At 51.4% G+C, this 18968-nt stretch overlaps 1 protein-coding gene across 1 annotated transcript in view; it reads left to right on the top strand.

The window, feature by feature from the left end:
• Foxk1 (forkhead box K1) overlaps nt 1-18230 on the top strand; it is a 70859-nt gene extending 52629 nt beyond the window's left edge. Inside the window, exons 3-9 of the mRNA XM_057764073.1 lie at nt 3203-3359; nt 4589-4735; nt 6055-6248; nt 8688-8854; nt 8941-9225; nt 10744-10968; nt 11643-18230. Of these exons, the coding sequence (XP_057620056.1) occupies nt 3203-3359; nt 4589-4735; nt 6055-6248; nt 8688-8854; nt 8941-9225; nt 10744-10968; nt 11643-11923 (1456 nt within the window). The 3' untranslated portion in view covers nt 11924-18230. The remainder of the gene's footprint in view (nt 1-3202; nt 3360-4588; nt 4736-6054; nt 6249-8687; nt 8855-8940; nt 9226-10743; nt 10969-11642) is intronic.
• The last annotated feature ends 738 nt before the right edge of the window (nt 18231-18968 follow it).

The raw sequence follows: 18968 nt of genomic DNA, 5'->3' as shown, positions 1-18968 counted from the left end.
GAGATGTGCTGTGCCGTGGTGACTTCCCAGCCCCATGGTCGCCAGAGAGAGCTGATGTCTCTGTCATTCTGGTAAACTCTGAGGGTATTAATGGGCCTGGGCTTGGGGCAGGGTACCAAATTCACTGCAGCGGCATCTACTACTTGATGAGTCCCTGGCGACAGCACTCACCCAAGCCACATTCCCTGTGACCATGCCTTTGCTCCAAGTCTGGTATGAAACCTGGTCTTTAAAACTTTATTTATTTATTTATTTGATTGTTTGGTGGGGTTTTTTTTGTTTTTGTTTTTGATGGGGTCTCACTAGGTAACTCTGCTAGCCTTGAACTCACTCTGTAGTCCAGGCTGGCCTTGAACTCACAGAAATCTGCCTGCCTCTGCCTCTGGAGAACTGGGATGAAAGCCGCACTATGCTATACACAGTGAAAGCTGACTTTTGAGTGTATGGATGTTGAAGTAAACTCGTCTCTCAGCCTTCCCACCCTGTACTTGGGTTTGTATTTTAGCTTAGTTTGTATGAAATCCAGGCTAATATGGTGTGCATGCTTGGGAATCCTCACACATGACCTCATGGGAATTTCTGGGCCATAATGAGACCCCAACTCAAGGGAAAAAAGAGAGAATTAAATCCAAGCCAGATGTATTGGCCCATGCCTATATTTCTAGCACTCAGAAAAATGAGGCAGGAGGATGGTTTGAGACCAACCTGAGCTACATTATGAGGGTCCCCCCCAACCCTTTTCTTTCTTTTTTTAAAAAAAATATTTATTTATTTATTTATTTATTTATTTATTTATTATGTATACAATATTCTTTCCGCGTGTATGCCTGCATGCCAGAAGAGGGCACCAGACCTCATTACAGATGGTTGTGAGCCACCATGTGGTTGCTGGGAATTGAACTCAGGACCTTTGGAAGAGCAGGCAATGCTCTTAACCACTGAGCCCTCTCTCCAGCCCCCGCCAACCCTTTTTTTAAAGGAACCTTAGGGAAAGTTTCTTTTTGCTTCCCTGCTTTTGGTGTCTCACTTACTTGTTTGCTGACTGAACTTTATGCATCAAGGCCTCAGCTGGGCCATAAGGACATGGGGAAGGGAGGAGGCCAGCATGCCTACCAGAAGAATGCAAGCACAGAAGTTACCAAAATTAGAGGTAGTCAAAAGGAGAAGAGACTCCCTGAACTAAAGGTCTCAGGGTTATGTATGGCATGCGCCCCTTTTTCCTACAGAGGGACTGAGACCCCAGAAGGAATTCCTCCTCCTCCTATGTCTGGGCAAGCTTTTGCTGGTCCCTTGCTCAGTCCTGAGTAGCTCCCAGAAAGAGGGAGATGGACCAGCAGCTACCATGGGGTGACATCCCAGGCCTGAGAAGACACTGTGCAGGTGGAGGCAGTAGCCCAGGTGTATCCCAGGTGAGCTTGGGAAGCGGGAGACATCCCTGTGGAGGAAGTGGGAAGATGGGAGAGGGGACAGGCGTGCTGGAGAGCAGTGTCCTTTCTGAGTGTTTCCCACAGCCAAAGGAGCATCAGTCAGTGGAAGAGAGTGGTGTCCTGCCACTTGTCCTCCAGAAGCCACAGGTTTTCTGCAGTGACGGCAGGGGCAGTGTGCAGGACTCTGACAGGATCCCTCCCCCCTTCTTCAGTGTTTGGTTACTTTTCCCTGTTCGAAGGGCTTTATTTTTTAACTTTTACATTTCGTTGTAGTTATTTGGTGTGTGCGTGTGTGTGTGTGTGTGTGTGTGTGTGTATTGAGCATATGCATGCCATGGTGCAGATGTGGAGTGAGGCCAGCTTGTGGGAGTGAGTTCTCTTCAACCGTGTGAATTCTAGGGATCAAACTAAGACCACCCGGCTCAGGAGGCAGGAGCCTTTACCCACTGAGCCCTCTCGCTGCTCTTTGTTTTAAGGTGAAAAATGTTTACTACCAGAACTTTGGTTAGAGAATCAAAGTTTGTCTTATTATTATTATTTGCCTTCTCTCCTTCTGTTTCTTCAGCGTGGCCGCGCTCTCTCTGGTTCTCTTTCCCTCTCTTTTCCTCTCTCTCTCTCTCTCTCTCTCTCTCTCTCTCTCTCTCTCTCTCTCTCTTTCCCTCTCTTTCTCTCTCTCTCTCTCTCTCTCTCTCTCTCTCTCTCTCTCTCTTCCTCTCTCTCCCTCTCTCCCTCTCTCTCCCTCTTTCCCTCCCTCTCCCCTTTCTCCCCTTTTAATAAATGCTTTTATGGCTACAAAAAAAAAAAATAAATAAAGGATTTATTTTAAAGATCTTGTGGGGTTGGGACTCATGCATGTGAGTGAAGGTGTTCACATAAGCCGAAAGTGGGTGTCAGAGCCCCTGGAGGAAGAGGGGCTATGAACCATGTGACAGGGGTGTAGGGTTCAAACTGCAGTCCTCTGCAAGTGCAGTGTGTACTCTTAACTGTCGGTCTGTCTCTCCAGCACTTTATTCATTCATTCGTGTGTGTGCGTGAGACATGTAGACATCAGAGGGCAACCTGTGGGAGGCAGTTAGATTCTCCCACCGTGTGGGCCCTGGGTTGAACTCAAGTGGTCTGCTTTGGCAGCATCTGCACGTGCCGAGCCATCTCGGTGGCCTTCTCAAGCTTGTCTTAGTTCATTAGCTCACTATCAGCCAGCCAACCTCAGTCCTGGGGTCCAGGCGGGGTCGGCCAGGTCCTGTCTTGCAGAGCCACAGTAGTGCTGGCTTCGTCAGTGGCAGGTCACAGTGAGACTGATGACTTGGGGCTGAGAACTCTGTGTGCCTCCTCCCGAGTCTGCCAGCAGGCCCCTGCCTTCTCCTCCAGCGGCTGTGTCCTTGTGTGGAGTTACTCACCATCCACGCCTGTTCTTAGGGCGCCATCTTGTGGTCACGGCCACACTAGCCATGTCTTTACAGCCTGGAGTGGAGGAGCAGCTTGCTTTTGCTGAAGCCATCAGAGCTACTGCTTTCTTGCTTAGGAACTCATGGCCTAGGGACTTGATTTCCTGCAGCTTTGGTCTTGACCTTGGAGGAGAGAGTGATGCATGTTTGTCATTTCTTGAGTTCTTGGTTGTATTTCTTGACTTTTCTGAAGCTGGTCCCACCCAGCGATATTACCAGAAGGCAGAAGTAATACTCTCCCTCCATCATCCATGGTGGTCCAGAAAGAGTGTCCCTACCCAGAGTCCTCCTTCCCAGGGTCTTAAACGGTGTGTTTTTTCTTCTCTTCAGCGTCCCCAACTCCTGTCCAGCCAGTCCTCGAGGAGCTGGGTCATCCGGTTACCGCTTCGTCCAGAACGTGACATCAGACCTTCAGCTGGCCGCGGAGTTTGCAGCAAAGGCCGCCTCTGAGCAGCAAGCAGACACGTCTGGTGGGGACAGCCCGAAGGTCTGAGCCTCAGACATGTTGTCATGGTGACCAAGACCTTGCAGTAGGGGTCCTGAGGGTGGCTCACACGGGGTACTCCAGGGTGCAGCACATGGCTGTGTTGAAGGATCTAACTGGGCTCTTTCCCAAATGGTTGCGCGTGACCATTTGTGGTGAGCTGGAGTCCTGTCAGCTACCCAATTCCTACTTGTTGCAGCCAGTGCTGCTGAGACTGTCAGAGTTTAAGAATAGTCTTTAAGACAGCGACACCTTTTTCTTTCTTTTCTACCCACCCTCTTTTGACAGTACTGGGAATTGAACCCAGGGGCAATTTGCTACCCTCTTTTTACTTTTTATTTTGGGACAAAGTCTCACTAGGCTGGTTTTGAACCCGTGACCTTCCTGCTTCAGCGTTCTGAGTAGGTGCAATGACAGGCCTGCACCCAGGCCCAGCCACATTTTTTTGCTGTTGTAAGCATGTGTCGTTGTTCCTGTCCGTTGGGTAGCAGACAGTGTGCTGGGGAATAAGAGCTTCAGAGTTTTGATTCAAAACCTGTTTTTCCTCCTGTGAGGTGGGGCTTGGCATTTCTTTTCTGTTCCGTTTCTCCCGAGTCTGCCTGCACACACATAGGCGTGCAGCTGTGCTGGCCCACGCGTGTCTTTCTCGGCCCTTCTCCACATTGTTTTCACTGAGTATGGTGCTCGCCCTTTATACTGGGCAGTCAGGGAGTCACTGGGATCACACGTGTGACACCGTGTCTGGCATATGCATAGGTGCTGGGCGTCCAAACTCAGATCTCCATGGTTGCATGGGGAGCACTTTGTGCACTCAGCCAGTTCCCTAGGCCCTCTTTGTTTTGTTTTTTGCTTTCTGTTTTTTGAAAGACTCATGTAGCTGAGGCTGGCCTAAAACTCAGAAGTCCTAGGACCACAGGTGTGTATCACACTTGGCCAGAGGGCACTGTCCTGAGTTCTTGTTGTCATTGTAGGGTTTTGAGACAAGATCTCAGCCATGATCCAGGCTAACCTCAGAATGGAGGCAATCCTCCTGCTTCAGCCTTCCAGTTGCTGGGAACGGGTGCAGTCCACCATGTTCCGAGTTTAATGCGAACACGCTGATGGATGAGGCGGGCTCCCGGGTGTGATTCATTGAAGACAGCATCATCTGTGTCAGGAGTGGGTGGCCTGGCTGGGAGAGATTCTATCCCATTTCCCTCTGTAACCCTGACTCCTGTGAACCCTCCCTCCAGGACGAGTCAAAGCCTCCGTACTCCTATGCGCAGCTGATCGTGCAAGCCATCTCCTCGGCACAGGACAGGCAGCTAACACTAAGTGGCATCTACGCCCACATCACCAAACATTACCCCTATTACAGGACTGCCGACAAAGGCTGGCAGGTGAGGGCCTGGGGGCCTGGGCTGTGTGTGGAGACTCAGATACAAACTCAGTGCTTCACATGAACAAACAATGAAGAGACGCCTGGTGTTTTCCCATGTGACACTCAGTACCATGGTGCCTCTGTGCTGTGTCAGAGCCATTAAGAGCTGCTGCTCTTTTGTTTCTGTGAAAAGGTCTCGTGTAGCCTCAAACTTCCTATGCAGCCAACGATGACCTCCTGTTCCTGAAGTTTGAGAATTGTGATCCTGTACCACCATGCTGCGTTTGTTCAGTGCTAGGAATGAAACCCAGGGCTTCATGCGTGCTAAGCATACACACCACTGAGCCACGTCCCAGCCCTAAAATGATCTGATTTTGCTACTTTTCCTTCAAGACTGGCTACAACTTTTTTTTTTTAATTGTTTTGAGACAATGTCTCATGTTGTATTCCAGGCTAGGCTTGAAAACATGGCAGTCATCCTGCCTCAGCCTCCCGAGTGCTGGGATCAGCCTTGAGCCAGTCCCACACCTGTGTACTGATGGTGTCTGTACTTCCTGAGCATTTTAACACCGTGTGACTTTAGCAGTCCACCGCCCCCATCACTAGTGCAGCCGTCCACATGCATGAGTTTGATGCATTTTATCTTTCTTGGAGGCTGTGAGATCTCTTCATTAATGCAATGGGCACAGATTACGCCATGTTATTCTCTTGTCTGTGATTAGCATTTTCCATTAGCTAGCTTATCCAGAAGAATCTTTTGTTGCTGTTGCTTCTTTTCTTTTCAGGCAAGGTCTCAGGTAGCCCAGGCTGGCTCTGAACTTTCTTTATAGTCAGCAATGACCTTGAACTTCTGCTCCTTCGGCCTCCACCACATCTGTTTACATGGTGCTGTGAGGACAGAGTCCCGGGCTTCCTGCCGGGGGCAAACTGTACCAACTGAGCCACAATCCCCGCCCCACAAGGAGCTTCTCTCAGTCAAGAGCTCACTGTATAGCCCAGGCTGACCTTGAACTCATGATCCTCCTGCCTCAGCACGTACTGAGAAGACAGATGTAAGCTCGCACACCCAGAGATCCGGATGTGCTTTGAGCCTGGTGAGCCTCATCTGTTCTCCATGCCCAACGAGATCCTGCACACTTGTGTGTTTCTTCTGAAAGAACGGGTGCATTTTACTGTGTGGATTGCATAGAAGGAGCTACCTTGTGCCCCACCTGTTCTGTTCCCCAGGAGGGGTGGTCACCTACAGCCACATGCCTGACGTCAGTTCCTGCTGCGTCTGTTGTAAGGTCTGTCTTCTGATGGCTGTGACCCACAGGTGTCTCTCTCTGTCTCCTACAGAACTCTATCCGACACAACCTCTCTCTTAACCGTTACTTTATCAAAGTCCCTCGATCCCAGGAGGAGCCTGGGAAGGGCTCCTTTTGGCGAATAGACCCTGCCTCTGAAGCCAAACTCGTGGAACAGGCATTCCGAAAGCGGAGACAGAGAGGCGTCTCCTGCTTCCGCACCCCCTTCGGACCTCTGTCCTCACGGTAAGCTAGATTTCCTGCGTCACAGCAGTGGGAGGGACCTAGCACTTGAGAACTTGGTCTGTTTTCTGGGTTCTTAGACCATTAAGCTTCTATCTTTCTGATTTTCAGTTTCAAGACAAGGTCTCTCACTTTGTGGGCAGATTGGCCTTGAACTCATGATAGCCCTGCTGGGCTTTCAGGCATGCACTCTGTGTGCCCACAGATTAATACAAGACCCACCTCCATCACTGCTGGGCTTTCAGGCATGCACTCTGTGTGCCCAGTTCTCAGACCTCTGTGCTGGTTGGAACAGTTAGTGAGGCAGTTACTGCCTACTTGTGCAGTGTGTGCAGGAGGTTGAGCCACCATAACCAGTTCAAAGGCTGGGGGTCCTGCTGATTTGGGGACCATGAATGGAGCTATGTGGGGAGTACAGCTTGTCTGCTGGCAGGTAGGACGGATGGATGCACTCACCACCACCAACAGCTCCATTGGGCGCTGCATTTGCCTGACAGGTAAATGCCATTTGGACAGCTCTCTGGCCACGTGGGGTTCATAGGGACCTGTACTTGTATGGATAGCTGTGGAGTCTGCCTGTGGTCACTCTCAGCATAGGTCAGGCGACCAGCAAGTGGCAGGAGTCCCGCATCTGTAGGAAAGCAGAGCCTAGCACTTCTGTCTCGGTGTCACAGTGAGCCAGGAAGGGTTTCTCAGGGATAGGGATGCCTGTGTCAGCACTGGTCTCTCGTAGGTGCGCGGAGTGGGGGCGCACAAAGATGCAGGTATCTATACCCAAATGAATGCCACACAGCCCCAACTGGCCAGAGCCTCAAAGGGCTCTTGGGCGTCAAGTGTTAGTGATGGCATATTCGATCGGTATGCGAAAATAACCAGACCAGCTCAAAACAGCAGATATAATTTAATAATTGAAAAACAGGGAAACTCGGGGCTGGAGAGATGGCTCAGTGGTTAAGAGCATTGCCTGCTCTTCCAAAGGTTCTGAGTTCAATTCCCAGCAACCACATGGTGGCTCACAACCATCTGTAATGAGGTCTAGTGCCCTCTTCTGGCCTGCAGACATACACACAGACAGAATATTGTATACATAATAAATAAATATTTAAAAAAGAAAAAAAAAAAAAGAAAAACAGGGAAACTCACGCTAGGTCCAAAGTCCAAACGGATCTTTTTCCCCCCACCCCACCCCCCATCTACCTGGGCTCCAGGCAGCCACACCCTAGTCAGATGTGATTGGCTGAACTTCCCCATCAAGATAACATAGTCATGTGCTCATCCAATAACAGTTTGGGCTTTTTGTAGTACTGGGAATTCAACCAAGGCCCTAATACTGCTAGCGGAGCTCTACCACTGAGCCACACCCCAGCCCTCACTGGGGGATTCTAGGCAGGGGCTCTACCACTGAGCCACACCCCAGCCCTCACTGGGGGATTTTAGGCAGGGGCTCTACCACTGAGCCACACTCCAGCCCTCACTGGGGGATTCTAGGCAGGGGCTCTACCACTGAGCCACACCTCAGCCCCTCACTGGGGGATTTTAGACAGGGGCTCTACCACTGAGCCACACCCCAGCCCCTCACTGGGGATTCTAGGCAGGGGCTTTACCACTGAGCCACACCCCAGCCCCTCACTGGGGATTCTAGGCAGGTGCTCTACCACTGAGCCACACCCCAGCCCCTCACTGGGGATTCTAGGCAGGGGCTCTACCACTGAGCCACACCCCAGCCCCTCACTGGGGATTCTAGGCAGGGGCTCTACCACTGAGCCACACCCCAGCCCCTCACTGGGGATTCTAGGCAGGGGCTCTACCACTGAGCCACACCTGTTTGTTTCATTTTTCATTTTGAGTCAGGATCTTGCTAAGTTGTCAGGGCAGGCCTTGAGCTTAAGATTCTCCTGCCTCTGCCTTCCAAGTAGCAAGGATGACAGGCCTGCATTGTCATACCTGGATACAAGCTTTTTCTTTTGACATAGGCTGAGCTGCTCCTGGAGGGTGGCAGGACCTTTTAGGCAGTGCGTGCTACAGGACGTACAGTTGCTAGGAGGCAATCTATTCTCCACCCTTCAGCCCTGTTTAATGGAGCACCTACCCACCCAGTTCCCCATTGAATGGAAATGGCAATGCTAGGTCTTTGTCAACAGGGAACATTAGATCTGGGAAAACCTTAGGGACATAAGAGAGAAGCCCCTGGAAGTGTGGGGCAGACACATGAGATTGGGTGGATTCCAGGAAGTAGGGGGCGAAGATGTGTGAGGAGTTGTTGGGTGGGGGTGGGGGTAGGGTGGGCTGTATTCCAGGAATCGCTGAGTTAGGTGTAGGGGTGGACATGGGATGTATCTTAGGAATCGGTTAACAGAGGTGTGGGAGTGGGGGGTATTCGTTTTTGTTTGTTTTGCTTTTATACTGACGCACCACCTTGGTGTACCCTTCTCTCCATTCCAGGAGTGCTCCAGCTTCGCCCACCCACCCTGGACTGATGTCCCCTCGTTCCAGTGGCCTGCAGACCCCAGAGTGTCTGTCTCGGGAGGGCTCCCCCATTCCACATGATCCTGACTTAGGGTCAAAGTTAGCCTCTGTTCCAGAGTATCGCTATTCCCAGAGTGCCCCAGGTAAGACATCTATGTTCATCTTATTCCTGGATGTGACAGACTGGACGGCATCCACGCAAATCACTGTCCCCTGTGTCATCCCACAGGCTCCCCTGTCAGTGCCCAGCCGGTGATTATGGCTGTCCCTCCCCGACCTTCCAACTTAGTGGCTAAGCCTGTCGCCTACATGCCAGCTTCCATAGTGACCTCACAACAGCCCTCAGGCCACGCCATCCATGTGGTGCAGCAGGCCCCCACCGTCACCATGGTGAGGGTGGTAACCACCTCTGCCAACTCAGCCAACGGGTACATCCTCGCTAGCCAGGGCTCAGCTGGAGGCTCCCACGACACAGCAGGCACAGCCGTGTTGGACCTGGGCAATGAGACGAGAGGTAATGTGGCCGCACACTGTTGGGCAGTGTGAGCCTGGCTGCAGGCTCAGAGCCCACTAAGCGAGGCAGTGAGTAAAGGGAAGCGGGTCTTTCTAAGGCAGTGTGGATTGTCTCTGCACACTTACTTCTTCCTTGGTTAGCACAATGCTTTTTGCTTGACTTTTGTTTCCATTCAAGGTGACATTCAGGTTACAGCCCTTATTTATTTGTGTTTGTCTGTCTGTCTGTCTGTTTAAAGCTCTGCTTTCAGTACTATCTTCTGTGGATGGGTGTTTTGTCTTCGGTGTCTATACCAGTGTGTGCAGGGCCTGAGGAGGCCAGAAGAGGGCGTCAGATACCCTCAAACTGGAGTTGATGGTTGTGAGCCACTTTGTGGGTACGCTTAACTACTGGGCCATCTCAGCCCCTATTTATTGGTTACTTTGCCAGTGTTGCAGTCTGTGTCCTTGCTGGGCTGGCCTCAGACTCACTGTCACCTTGCCCAGCAATGCTGAGATTACAGGCATGCACCCCTGCCTACTTCAAAAAGAAACATGGTCCTAGGGGGCTTATGGGGTATTTGTTGACAGTATACCCAGTCTGTGAAAGGCAGCCCCAGAACTTTCTAGAAAGCATTACTTCTTAGTCGTTATTCACACTGGGAACTTAGATTCAATGTTAACTTTGTATTTTATGGTCATCGTTATGGAAACAGGCTCAACCTGGTGTCAGAGACCTGTCTTCCCAGCTACTGGGGAGGTGGAGGCCTGCTTGTGTGGCTTAGCAAGCCCTAGGCCAGCCTGGGTAACCTAACTAGACTTTGTCTTAAATAAATAAATAAATAAATAAATAACCTAACTAGACTTTGTCTTAAATAAATAAATAAATAAATAAATAAATAGATAGATAGATAAATAGATAAATAGGGGTTAGTGGCAGTGGGACTGGGGATGTAGCTCATTGGCAGAGACCCAGCATGCCCATGGCCTTAGATTCTCTCCCTAGTCACTAGCAATGACAAAGTAATAATAATTAGAGTCTTAGAGATGACATTCTGGTGAAAGAGAAGGTCGCAGCCCTAAAAGCAATCTGTTTCAATCCAAATACTACATTTTGTCTCACAGATTAAATTTGTATTGGTTACAGTTGAAGGTGTGTGTGTGTGTATATATGTGTGTGTGTATATATATATGTGTGTGTGTGTGTGTATATATATATATATATATATATATATATATATATATATATATATAGTTTTATTTATTTTTATTTTGTTTTTGGTGTTTGAGACAGTCTTGTGAAGCCCAATACTGACCTCTGTGTAACCAAGGATAACTTTGAACTCTTGCTCCTCCTACCTCCACACCCAGCATGTTTTAAACTCTGGTAATTTAAACATATCTCCAAGGAGAGGCTTGGGAAGCCCTTTCTCCCAGTGGCACCCCATTCCCCAGCCTCTCAGCCAACCTCATGCTGAGGCCTTGGTGGAACTCGGTGGCTGGGACCATGTGTGGTTCTCACTGGCTGCCTGCCCCACAGGTTTGGAAGAGAAACCCACAATAGCATTTGCCACAATCCCTGCAGCCAGCCGAGTTATCCAGACGGTCACCAGCCAGATGGCCCCAGGAGTCCCTGGACACACGGTCACCATCCTGCAGCCAGCTACGCCAGTGACTATCGGGCAGCACCATCTTCCAGTGCGGGCTGTCACTCAGAACGGAAAGCATGCTGTGCCCACGAATAGCTTAACTGGCAACGCTTATGGTGAGGCCCCAGCCTGCCCTCAGCCCGAACCCTAGGTGCCAGGGACCTGCCCACGGGCAGTGCAGCTCAGGCGGGCACTTGCTTTTCCCTTCCAAGAACACATAGCAAGGAAATCAGACGTCACCTAGGGTGACAGGGGATGTCAGAGGAGGTCTGGTAGCCCCCACGGGCTGGGCCTCTGTGTGCCAGAGTCTGGTGTTTAGGTTTTTGTGCTATTGAAAAACACCTTCAGGACGGAAGGGTTTCTTTTGGCTCCCTTTGAAGGTTCAGCCCATCCTGGCTGGAAAGGCGTGGCACAGTCGGGCAGCCAAGGGAGAGGAAGCCATTCCTTGACTCGCTTTCTACTTTATTTAGTCTGGGAACCCAGATAGGATGGAGTCACAACCCAGAAACTCCCTTACAGACATGCCCAGAGATTTGAGTCTGTGGCACTTCTGAATTCCACTGAGGTGATAATCAAAATTAGGCATCATAGAGGGGAAGAGGAGGAGGGAGGGATGTCCTCAGGTGACAGAAGCAGCAAGTGAGAAGAGCCCTGAGTTGGGTGTGGGGTATCTGATTCAGACTTGCCATGGGTAGGGAAAAGATAACCTGTGTGAGGAATGACAGAGACAGCACTGTGGCTGTAACCAGTTAGTGGTAACCCTTAAGTAACCTCTTCTTCCTGCTACCAGCCCTCACCAGCCCCCTGCAGCTCCTGGCAGCCCAGGCGAGTTCATCCACACCAGTGGTCATCACCCGGGTATGTGAGGTAGGGTCTGAGGAGCCATCAGCACCCGTCTCGGTGGCCACTAATGCCACATCAACCCCAGCAGCCTCCACTACCACGTCTGCCTCTTCTAGCGGGGAGCCCGAGATCAAGAGGTCCCGGGTAGAGGAGCCCAGTGGGACAGCTACCACACAGCCCACAGCAATGGCAGCCACTGGCCCCCAGGGCCCAGGTACCGGCGAGTGAAGTCACCTGCAGGAAGGTGGAGTGGGACTCAGGCCACAGGTGCCCAGGTGACCAGCTGCTGCACTCGAGGACGGAGTAGAGAAGCTCACAGCTGCCTGCAGCACGTGTGCCATGAGGGTGGTCGCCACACCTGGACAGTTTCCTTTTTATCTCCTGTCCTCCCATGGTTTGAAACAAAACACATAAACACGTTCAGACAACTTGATTGTATGAATCTGGGGGTTCTGTGTGTTTATTTACCCCTCCCTCACGCCATCGCCTCTCCCTAGTTCTTGTGGGAGAAGGTCTAGCCCAGCTCCTCAGGAACCGATCCCAGCCAGCACCCTCAAGAAGAATGAGCCCCAGGACTGGACAGAAGTACAGTGCAAACCCAGGCTGCTCTCTTTGGGACCCACAGATTTCCTGTTTGTAACTGAGCAGGAATAGACCAGAGAACAGAGAACGGTGGTGAGAACGTCCCAGCCACAGACTGGGAGGCAGTCCTCGCCCCAAAAGTGACCTAGGTTGCGGCATTAATTGGGGTCAAGAGGTCTGCTTTGGCTTTGGACCCTAAAATAATTCTTATAGTTAAACATGGAATTTGAGCTCATCTCAAACCTGAGACATACAGAAGGGTTCACATGTCTTTGGGGTTCCCTTTGGTAGCCAATTGAGTAGCTCCAGGCACTCACCCACACCAGCCCTTGGTGAACATGCCGCTCTCCCCAATAACTCCAAGAAGGATCAGCGGCTCCCACATTGATGTTGGAAAATCAGCCCAGGGCCAGGGCCCATGGCATCCATTCCCACAGTACTGGCTTAGCCCAGAGCTGCAAGCTACAAAGGATATCCAGGAAAACCTGGGCAGCTTCAGGGGACATCAGTCAGCCCCTTGCTCAGCAGGGAGGATACTGGTCTGTACCAGTGGAAGACAGCGGGGGATGCATCCTGTTTCTGGCAGCTGGAGGCGCTGTGCAACGGTCTGCTCACACTGCCTTCCCCTCACACATTCCAGTTTCCTGAGCACCCCAAGATGTGTCCAGTTTGCAAATAGAAGCCCTCTCTTCTACCTGAAGCCGGGTGTCCCTGGCTGTTCCTGGCTGTTATCCACTGAGAAGGAAGCTACCTCTCTGGACAGCAGTTGGTGCCAAGTTTGATTACAGTGTGGCAAGAACCAAAGTATGGGGCCAGCCGAGGACTCGGATCCCCAGAGAAGGTCCCTTTGCATGCCTACACAAGCTACCAGCAGCACTTTCAACACAGCGAGTCACAGGAGTAGGAGACATTGAATGTTCCACAGTCTGGGGATGAGAGATGGTTCTGCGGAAGCAGTAGCAGCAGCTGCATGGCAGGACTTCAAGGCAACCAGGAGCTCAGTGCTGGTCCTCCTGGATGGTGGGCCATAAGCGACAGTGACAACTTGGACAGAGAGCCCCAGAAAAGTCGGGCTACCCTTGGCCTCTTCCTCTGCCCGGGCCCAGTCAGAAGAGCAGAGAGAGCCCCATGAGCAAAGAGCAGGCAACCCCAAGGAAGGAGGGGCCACAGCCGTACAAGCTGCCTTTGCTGGAAGAGTTGCCAGTCAGTGACCTGGAGGCTACGGAGAGCAGGTGATTGGGTTGGATGAATTTGGGCTCCACCCTATGGCTGCCACTATTGAAGCCACCAGTCCCCCACACACGCCAAGGACCAGTGCAGAGCGCCTGCCTAGCCCTCTTGAGCTATCTCCCAAGCTCCCCAGTCATTTCTGTAGTACTAAACGCCAAGCTGGAGGAGAGCTCTGTTTTGTAGGCCTGTCTGTCGCCTGGGAGGTTTCCGAGAGGTGGGGCTGGGGTAGTAGTGGCTGGGGGTGGGTTTTCCAGGTGGAGCTGCCCCTTAGAGTATCAAACGGCTCTATCCTACATCTCCCTGTGCCTGGCATGAACTTGTTCTCTGTGTGCCTGGTGTGAGCATGTGGCTAGGGAAGCGGGAATGAGCTGAGACCACAGGGGACATTAGTGCCATCTGCCGATCTTCCCCTCTGTTACCGTTTACTCCAAGGCTGTGTGCGCATGGTCACCCTGCAAGGCAGATTAAGATTATTTGTGGATTGTCATGGTAGGCACTGTGTGCAGCTCCTGCGTGGAACTGTGGGTCACCATCCGTCACATCTGTCATCAGGTCTCAGAATGGCCCTGACTAGTTTGCTCTCCTGGCTGCTGAAACATCATGGTCTCCATCCTCTGTAGCGGATCCTCTCACCATTAGCACAGGTGTGGAAGGATGTGGAGGGGAGAGCGGAGCACACGCTGTCCCGATGTCCTACATGACCTTAAGGCAGAGGAGAGGGTCCTATGCCCCTGCTTGGGAAGCCTGAGCTAGAAAGGAGGAGGCTAGCCTGGTGTCATTGCTCTAGAAGTGGATTTGGTTATCTACCAGGTAGCACCCGGCTTGTGCCAGCTTTTGCCCACAGCCATTAACCCAGAATAGCCAGTGCTCAGAGCAGGAATCCACAGCCAGCTGGAACATGCTCCCGTGAGCTCTGGGAAGCTATCTGTGGAAGCCAGAGCCTGGGTTAGGGGCCATGACCATCCACTGTATAGACCATGGCTGGCAACCCTGGAGGACCCCACCAAGCCCCGGGGTTGGAGAACAGTTCAGGCACAGATGTGATGCCTGGTGACCTGTTCCTCAGGGCCCACAGCGGCTCCTGTCTCTGGCACAGCTTTATCTGAGCTTGCCTTGTTTTGGTGAGTGTTCCCTGGCAGATCCGGTGCCTGGCTGTCTGCATGTCCACTCAGTCTTCTGCCTCATATCTGGGACTCGCCAGACTCACAAAATGCTGCAAGCATAGGATGTCACCATGGTGACCGGAAGCGAAGAGACCCTGCCTGAGAGCTTGCCTGCCTGCTCGCTCTCTGTGTTCCTCTCCCCTGCCAGTCTTTCCTCCTTCCTCCTCTTTCTCTTTCCCTTCCTCCCGCCCCTTATCTTTCCCCTTCTATTCCTATCTATCCCTCCCTCCTTCTTGCTTTTTCTGTCTCCTCCCCTACCTCAGCTTGGCATCCAGGACATGATAAACATGTCTGTCAACAGCTCCTGGAGCCTTGCCTTTGTGCAAGGCGGGGTATCCGACTCAGACTCGCTGTCCATGAGGAAGCCCATGAACCCTTCCCCTGCTTTCTACATCCTTATAATCTAGAGATCTCCCGCCTCCTCCTTCTGTCCCACACCAGGCTTGCCAAGATCTGAAATAATAGGTGTCACCCATCTTTCCCCTTAAAAGGGAAAGCTCTTTCACAATAATCTGGGAGAGCTGGAAATGGGCACAGCCAGGTGATGGGGTCAGTGTCTTCCCCTTTGGGCCGTGGTCAAAGACTTAGTTAAATGCAAGGAAGAAACCTTTCCCATGGAGAAGTGGTGGTGGGATGGAATTTCCCACTTTTCCTCAAAACCCTCCGATTTCATATTGCACCACGTGATGTTGCCTACTCTGGGGTGTGCCCCCCCCCCCCACTTTGCTGACCAAGCCTTTTCCTGTCCATCTGAATAGCTCAGTGCTTGCTCTAGAGTAAGTCAGAAAGTGAGTGAGTCTCTATTCTGGGGAAAGATTCCTGTGTGGGAACATCACGTCCCGATCACTAGTGGTAAAGTCACCACAATGATGACAGGGTAGCCTCTTGTTCTGGCTCAGGGTGACAGGGCAGTTGTCACTAGCACCTCACCTCCAGTCTCTCAGAATACCTCCGCTTAGAAGCAATATTACAAAGGATAAGTCAAGTTGTTCCAAAGATGGCTGCTGCTGACCCCGGCTTCCTTCCAGAGCAGGGCCTCCAACACGCACTTTGACTTGGAGAAGGCAGGTAAGAGCTGGGAACAGACAAGGCCAAGGCCTCCTAATTTCCACCTGCCACCTCAGTCCTGCTCCCGACTGAATGTCCCCTTTCATCTTGTGAGTCCCTTGCTCCAGGCCTTGAATTCAGGGTGGCTCTTGCATCGCCTGCTTGTTGAGTTCTGGGTTTTTGTTTTGTTTCGGTGCTGGAGAGTAAACTCAGGGCCTTGCACATGCTAGGCAAGGGCTGTTCTACCACTGAGCCAGCTCACAGCCCTTTTGATTTTTTAAACTTGAGACAGGGTCTCATGAAGCTGCACAGGCCGGCCTTGAACTTGTAATCCCCGTCTCAGCTTCCTGAAGTGCTTTATGAAGTGCCACCATGGCCTAGTGCTCCTTGTTTTTTGTTTTTTCTGTACCAAAGGCTGCTGCATTGGTGACACAGCAGGTGTGCCCTAGATGGCCACAGACTAGCACTAACACCCTCTTCCCACGGCCTGTGGTTTGAACAATTTGGGACTGTCCAAGGGACTGTCATCCTCGGGTTACTACTTCCCTCTCCCTGCCCTCCCCATTGCTACCCCCGAAGTCACAGCTGCTTGGCAAGTGGAGTTCTGTGAACCAACCTCAGGCATTTCCTTCAAAATAAAACACAGACCCATTTCACATTTCACTGACTTTATTTAGGGAAAATAGTTTTCTACTTCTGTGTGTGTGTTTTTTTCGAGACAGGGTTTCTCTGTGGTTTTGGAGCCTGACCTAGAACTAGCTCTTGTAGACCAGGTTGGCCTCGAACTCACAGAGATCCCGAGTGCTGGGATTAAAGGCATGTGCCACCACCGCCCTCTCTACTTGGGAGTGGTCCTGGCTGCTGCTCCCATCTGTCTCTCCGCTCCTCTTTTCTGCTGCTCTGAGCTTCCTTCTGGCAGGCTTTAGCTCTGCTGCTGCAGGGAACAGTCTAGAACTACACCCTGGCAGGGCTGTCCCACAGGTGAAGCCAACCACATGCCTTGTCCAGGGGCGCCACTCAGGCGTGAGGCAGGACAGAGGATCCTCTGAACTTCTTGGAGAGAAGTGTCCACCCAGAGGGCAGCACGGCAGGAGCTAGGCGGAGGTGAGCCGGCAGGACTGGAAGCTGAAGGCTGCCTCACCTCCATCTTAATCCTCAGAGCTAGTGCAGGCCATGGTAAAAGAGCATGGACATCTCTCTGTCCAGGAGGACACTTCACTCAGAGGGCTTGGCTCACCACGAAAAGTGGTGTGTGTGTTTCTGTTCTTAGGCTCAACCACCAAACACAGGCTTCCTAGGACCGCCAGCCCCCACCACCACCAACCTTCACTTGTCCCAACCCCCACCTCATGAGAGTTGAAGGATTGAAAGAGCTTGCTGCTTTACCTCTGAATCCTTGCTCCTTTGACTACTCACAAGGTGAAGGGGCGGTGTGGAGGAACCTGGGTCGCAGAAGCCGAGGAGAAGCTGGAGGTGGCCAATGGCCAGGCTTGGTCCATGTCCCTGCATTTGGAGCACTTGCTGCCGGCAGGAACCTCAGCACTGTCCCTAGGGCTGTGCTGACCCTGCTAGAGCGAGCCCCGATCCACTAAGTATTCATGTTCTCTGTCCTGTATGTATCCAAATGACACCCTGGCTTCTTGAGTCTGAATTGCTGGTCTAGAACTTTTATTTTTAATTGGTAAAGTTGGGAATTAAAAAAAAAATAACATTTTCATTTTGGTCCCTCTCTCCCATCTTCCCTTCATAACATCCTTCCTGGAGGCATCTGGGATCCCTGATACCTTAGCTTGATTCCTGGGCTGGGCAAAGGTGGTGGGGGCAGGAAGGAGAGACCCAAACTGTCTTCCATGTCTCCCCTTGAATTCTGCTGTGTCCTGGGGAGGGAGACAGCAGCTGTGCACGTGTGAGGGAGGGGCTAAAGCCAATAGTGAGGTCGTTCTTTTTCTTAACCGAATGATAATTCTGTAAAAGTAATTGGGGGGGAGGGTGTTCAGGGAGCGTGTGTGTGTGTGTGTGCGCGCGCGCATGTGTGGTTTGTCTGTTTTACAGTGGCTGTCTAAAGCGTTTCCATGATATGTTTAACACGTAGTGCTTTAAAAGCAGTGGTATCCTATGCGCTGGGAATCCTGGTTCCAGAGATGGGACGTGCCCCACCTCAGTGGGTGAAGGTCTCACTCTGGAGGCAGGGGTAATGGTTGGGATCAGAAAGACCTGTGAACCCACATCCCAAGCAGCACCACCTGGGCATTTATTTCAAATGGGATACAGTATTTTTTATAACAGAACCATCCTTTTTAAAAAAAAAAAAAGTTTGACACCTGAATGTGATTTCTAACTATTATTAGACATTAATGTTTTAAAGCTATAACAGTGGAAAATTTCTACTTCCTTTTTCATCCATTTGAACTGTTCTTTTATCTATTCGATTGTTGTATGTGGGTGGGGAAGCTCTGTATTCTCCTCTTAGCATTTGTTTCTATAACCAGAAATAAAAATTATATATTAAAGATATGTACCCAAAGGTGTGAGTGGTCCCTGAATGAGTGACTGTGGAGGGCAGACAGCCCAACAGATGGCCTGGATACACACCCCTGCTCCTGGAGCGACAGCCCAACAGATGGCCTGGATATACACCCCTGCTCCTGGAGCGACAGACTTGACCCCCAGCTGCTTCAGAGGTGAAAGGGAAATGGCTGGGGACTCTGCTTCTTCTGGGGGTTCCTGGGTGTCCAGTCCAGGTAGAGCCCTGCAGGTGTCTGTCATCTGAGCTCCAAGAATATAGAGATGGTTCACAGATGGTAGGGAGGAGCTAGCCCGTGTCTCCCTGTCTCATGACACAGGCCCACAGCTGGGCCAGGATGTGTCTGCAGGTGGTCTGTGTCTTGTTACTCGGTCTTTTGCTGTGAGGAGACACCATGACAAAGGAAACTTATGAAAAACAAAAAGGCATTTACTTTGCGGCTCCCAGTTCAGGGGGTGAGAGCCTGACCACGCAGGGAGCGCAGCAACTGAGAGTTCACGCCTTGAAACAGCGACAAGACAAAGAGAGCTAACTGGGAAATGCTGTGGGCTCTTGAAACTGCAAAGCCTGACCCCAGTGACACACCTCCTCCAGCAAGGCCATACCTTCTAATCCTTCCCACACCGTTCTACCATCCCGAGACAAAGCGTTCAAGTATGTGAGCCAATGGGAACCATTCTCATTCAAACCTGAATCATGGCTGCCTCCATGGCCCTAGCAGACATCT

Source organism: Chionomys nivalis, chromosome 3 (assembly GCF_950005125.1).
Source record: "Chionomys nivalis chromosome 3, mChiNiv1.1, whole genome shotgun sequence".
Classification (NCBI taxonomy): Eukaryota; Metazoa; Chordata; class Mammalia; order Rodentia; family Cricetidae; genus Chionomys; species Chionomys nivalis.
The sequence above is the reverse complement of the archived record's forward strand: the minus strand, read 5'-3'. Positions and strand labels throughout refer to the sequence as shown.